General features: G+C 43.2%; 1 protein-coding gene across 1 annotated transcript; it reads left to right on the plus strand.

Annotated features, from left to right (window-relative positions):
• Positions 1 to 242: 242 nt before the first annotated feature.
• Positions 243 to 2,018, plus strand: T265_01789 (hypothetical protein; the record flags this gene model as incomplete). The annotated part of the gene is made up of 1 exon (XM_009165879.1): positions 243 to 2,018. The coding sequence occupies one exon, from the start codon at positions 243 to 245 to the stop codon at positions 2,016 to 2,018; it is 1,776 nt and encodes a 591-aa protein (XP_009164143.1).
• Positions 2,019 to 4,967: the final 2,949 nt, after the last annotated feature.

Genomic DNA, 4,967 nt, shown 5'->3' on the forward strand with positions numbered 1-4,967 from the left:
TTGTGAATTCTGTAGGTATCAACAAACCGGAACGTTATCCACGACACAGATCATTTCCCTCAGAATCCGCTTCCTGGAATCACGATTCAGTTCTTTCTGACGATGATCAATCGGAACATTACAGTACCCTTCATTCTGATGATTTTGTTTCGAACAGGAGCGGGAAACTTTATGTTACCGAAGAGAGCTCCCATCTGGCCACGGTTAAGTCACCAGACATGAAAAGGCCCCGACGTGGAACAATGACGGATGATGTGGTTCATGCAGAAACTACCTTGAACTCCAAAAGACACCGAAACGAAGAGGCCAAGACATTTTTATGTAAAAAGAGGGAACCGGACAAAGGATTTTCCCACACATCCTCTGATACGGCTTCATATAATGAAGAACTCGGTGACAAAAAAAATCCAGTGCAATATCACCCATACTTTCAATCCAATGAGAGACAGTTTATTGCGGACCAGCATGAGGATAGAAGTGAAACAGAGAGCCAAAGCAATGAAAGTTTGGGAGACAGTGATCCCGAAAATACAGATAACAAATTTAACACCGGCCAGAGCCAAAATGCGAAACCTCGACGAGCCAGAACCGCATTTACCTACGAACAGCTTGTAACCCTAGAGAACAAGTTCAAAACAACACGATATTTGTCCGTTTGCGAGAGACTGAACCTGGCTTTGGCCTTGAACCTGACTGAAACCCAGGTAAAAATTTGGTTCCAGAACCGAAGAACCAAATGGAAGAAACAGAATCCGGGAAAAGACGTAAATGTGCCCAGTTTGAATACATTTTCCTCAAAACTGTTCATCCCGCCAATGTCTTATCTGCCTAGACAATCATCCCCATCTCCTCTGGGCCTAGGTTCACACATTTTCCATCGTCCAGGCTATTATTATTCCGATTACGGCGATGGACAACGGAAGGAGACGGGTCCCTACACTGGCTCTCCAGCAATGCTTTCAAGTCCATTTCGAACACCTGATAGGTTTTCAACAACTGGTAGACAGCCGCATACTGATAAGGACTCCAAACTTTTGGGCAAATATCCCACTGGCGACAGTAACTGCCCTGCGTTTTTGGAAAATTATCTAAAACTGTACATGAATTCAGTCAACAATGGTCTGACCCCTGCAGTTTCAACGGAACCCTCCGCGCTAGATTTACAAGGCACACAGCAGAATAAATGGAATGCCTTCAAACCCGATCCATTTGTTTTTCTTGCGCAACACAGTGAGCAATATTCAGACGATCAGATAAAACCGAATGGAGTGGAAACCAATGCAACCGAATCCAATGGATACGATTCGTGGAAAGCTGGTGTTGAAAATGTATGTTCGAAGCAGAAGATCAAAGGTCTGGCTGCCAATTCGACTCCACAACGTTGGGGACCTTTAGAAAATCTATTCAGCTCCACTTTAGCTCCAACTGAGGAGCTTCAAAACCTAATGGCATTCAGCAAATCGAGTATCATTCAAGAGCAGTCACACATTACTACCGAAGCGGATCCGATTCGTAACAATCACTCAGTCATGTTCGGATCGCTGGAGCAAATGGCCTTTCTCAAAAGTCTATCAGGCATTGGAATGGATACAATGGAATCGCGAGTGAAGCCACATGACCCTAGCAAACTACATCTAATGTCCGAACCCGCGAACATGCTTTGGAATGCAGCTGCAATAGCGGCTGCCACCGCCATGGCTAATGTGACCAATGGGACATCCTATCCACACCAAAGTTTGCCATCAACACTGACCTTAAGGACACAAAAGCAGTCGGAGTCGGAACCAGACGAGTGTTTTCCTGCATCTGAATCCGTGGGCAACAGTAATCAGAACGGACAAATTCATTCAACATCACACATAAATTCTTCCTCATATGTTTCCAAACATGTCACTTACCCACCGTCCAGCTCGCCAGCAAAAGCACGACGTGCGTCTTCAGAAACCACTTCATCCACCACGTCACCACAAACCATGCAATTATCTCAAGCTGGTCAGCAGACACCCCCAGATGATTGATAATACTCCAGGCCTTTCACACAAATGTCTTTTTACCGATTCACTTCCATCACACCGTTGTGTTTCCCTCATGCCAAAATGCCCTAGTTCCTTTGAAGAAAAAAACTGCAAACAGCGCTAAAAATTGAGTTGGAAACATTTTCCGCCTGACTCAAACTGGTGTTGTGTCGCGTTAACGGTGTTTAATCTGCGCTATCTTGCTTTGTATATATCAAACACAGAAATTCCAAAACAGATTTTCCATTCTTCGGAAAACTCCAATATTGTTTCCAAGTACTTTCAAGTGAGGCTCATCGGTCATGGGGCATCAGAGCCGTAGCACCAAAAACTGGGTGCATAGCGTACGGAATGAAATAAAACACCAATAGATAGATGCAGCCCAACCTAGGATGAAATATTTGATGAAGCGAGTGGTACGACAAAGGTCCTAATATCTAGGATGGAGTAAATAGGTGTAAACAGGAACTCGTGACGAAAGAAATGTATCGATTCATGAGGATATTGCTATGTACAGACAGGTGAAACGAGATATGAGGGTATCCTGCAATAAACAGAAATGGAAATTTTTACCGTCTTTTCTTCACAAGCGTAAGACACCGTCTTAGTAGTTTATTGCATTTCTAGCCCCTACAAGCCATCGTGTTCGTTCGTTTTCTCCGGAAGCGAACCGTATCCCATCCGATCACGACTGAATGAAGGTTTAACCAAGCAGTTTGGACCACATCGGTATCATTTTTTTGGAAACAGACTATCATGGGAACTCGGTTAACTACCTCGAGAAAAAGTTGAGAAAAGCGGTCAGGTAATGTTCTTTAGGACGCCAACGAGTCTCGTACTCAACGGCATCGCACTTGCATTGGTGTCGGCTGCTAGCTAACACACCTACACTAGCTGCAGGTATCAGCTTCAAACAGAAGATCGCCTTAGATAACTCACTGCTGGAACTCCAATAGTAAACCAAGTTGTTCAACTTTATTTTCACTTCGGTACACTACTATTACGCAACTGAGCATCCGAACTAATGCTAGGCTGTACAATATTAGACCAAAGCAGTTGAAAAATGTCTCTGGTAACGAGTCTGGTAGGTCGACGCATTCATGTTTCCATGCTTATGAAGGGCCAGTTAAAATGTCGGAGTTCGATTCGAACCATGGACCTTAGGCCAACTGAATTTCCACTGAAATAAGTTGCTTAGGATCTCACTAGACCCCTTGTTCGGAAACGTAGATAGCAAGGACAAAATAACCGGAATCGTTGAAAACAAGTACACGTGCGTGTCCCATGAAATGCTATATTCACTTATCTGCGACTATTCGTTAAGGACTTCACTACATTTCCTGTCAGGTCAGTAGCATAACCTGAGTGAAGCAAAAAGAGCTAAATTTCGAGCCCTAAACTCACTAGACACACTATAATTTACATTCACTTATCAGCTAGCTTTCTAAAGTAGTCTTTTTCTTGCACGGAATGCCTTGGTAAATTGATTTCTTGAGACCTTAACCAAATTGCCGGTCTTACTTATCCACCATACTCTCAGCTGAGGGTTCAGGTAACCAACTTGCGAAAACTCATCTTTCTGTATGCAACATGGTGCACCTTTGTGACTAAATTTGTTGCATAAAATAACTCAAAGATTTTCAAGGTTACCAGAACAAGTTATCTTCATTAGGCATTGCGGTTCACAGTTTTTGACCGCACATCACTTCCACTAAGCTCAGAAAAAACACTAAATGGTGTTAGAGAAGGTGAGGGTAGAGAAGTAAAATAGGAGATAACTATGGAATGCTTCCAGTAAACACTGTTACTTATGAATTTCGCAAGTTTTTCCAAATAGTTAGTTCTTGTACGCCCTCTACGCAACTTCTCCCCTATCCCGTCTGGTTAAGAGTTCACCTGATACCTGAGTAAACAGATGCATATTGTGTAACTGGTTCCCTGGGCGCAGGTATATAGCTGTTGCTGACGGGGTGATGGATTAGGTTGTCGACAAACAGTTAATGTCCATGAGCAACCAGCATTGTGATACTTTTCCAGACGCACTTTTTTCATCGGTGCCTGCTCCCAGTAAGGTTACATATACTCGTACCTTGTCAGATATGTTGATCTAGACGGCCTCCACAAAGCTGCATAAAGCAACCAACGGTTATCGAGAAATACACTAATTTGCAAGTCTATTTGGTTTTTACGAGAGACTCAACTGAATCTCTCCTTTATGCTATTCTACAAATGAATGTGCTGCACACAGGCCACCTCATGATTCAGTTGGCACGATATTCGAGATATCGCAGTATGTTTTCATGATGGAAACTACCCACAAGTTTGCTGTCGAAGAGTTTTCAGCAACCTTGTGAGTAGCTTTCTTCAATCAACGGTTACTTTATAACCGTAAAAACCAAATGTGGGAAGTATGCCGGTTTAGCAACCCTTGAGAATCGGGTTACTACGGATGCATTTGAGCCAAATATTATCAGCGCAAGCATTTCGGTCTCAATTCATCTCTTGCTATGATCAGTCAGACAATAACACATGAAACCTGCTGTTTTCACCGCGAACCTCCTTGTCACAAGCACTACAGTTTTCGAAATGACAGTCGCAAGTTATGCGATAAATGGAAGATATGAACATTTCCAGATATATCCGTAGCTCTCTGTTACGCGGTAGTTCCAGTTGCCAGAAAAACCTCTAAAACAAGTGATACGGTGCAGTTTTTATGACAGTTTTTATTGTTTTTGTGCGTACCCCGACTCGAGGGCAGGGAATATCTGCCTATCACCAACGCATGAATGCGAGCTTGAAGATTTTAGGAAAGCATAGCACTCTAAAGTTTTTGACTTAGCGAAAGCATTCAGTGCATCTGACTGCATGGTGGTTCACTCAGGTTAATCGAGGAACTTCCACGAGCAATTAGAGAAGACTCAGATGACATGGGCGGGATGAAACAATAGTGAC

The sequence above is a fragment of the Opisthorchis viverrini genome (genome assembly GCF_000715545.1).
Source record: "Opisthorchis viverrini unplaced genomic scaffold opera_v5_19, whole genome shotgun sequence".
Lineage (NCBI taxonomy): Eukaryota > Metazoa > Platyhelminthes > Trematoda > Opisthorchiida > Opisthorchiidae > Opisthorchis > Opisthorchis viverrini.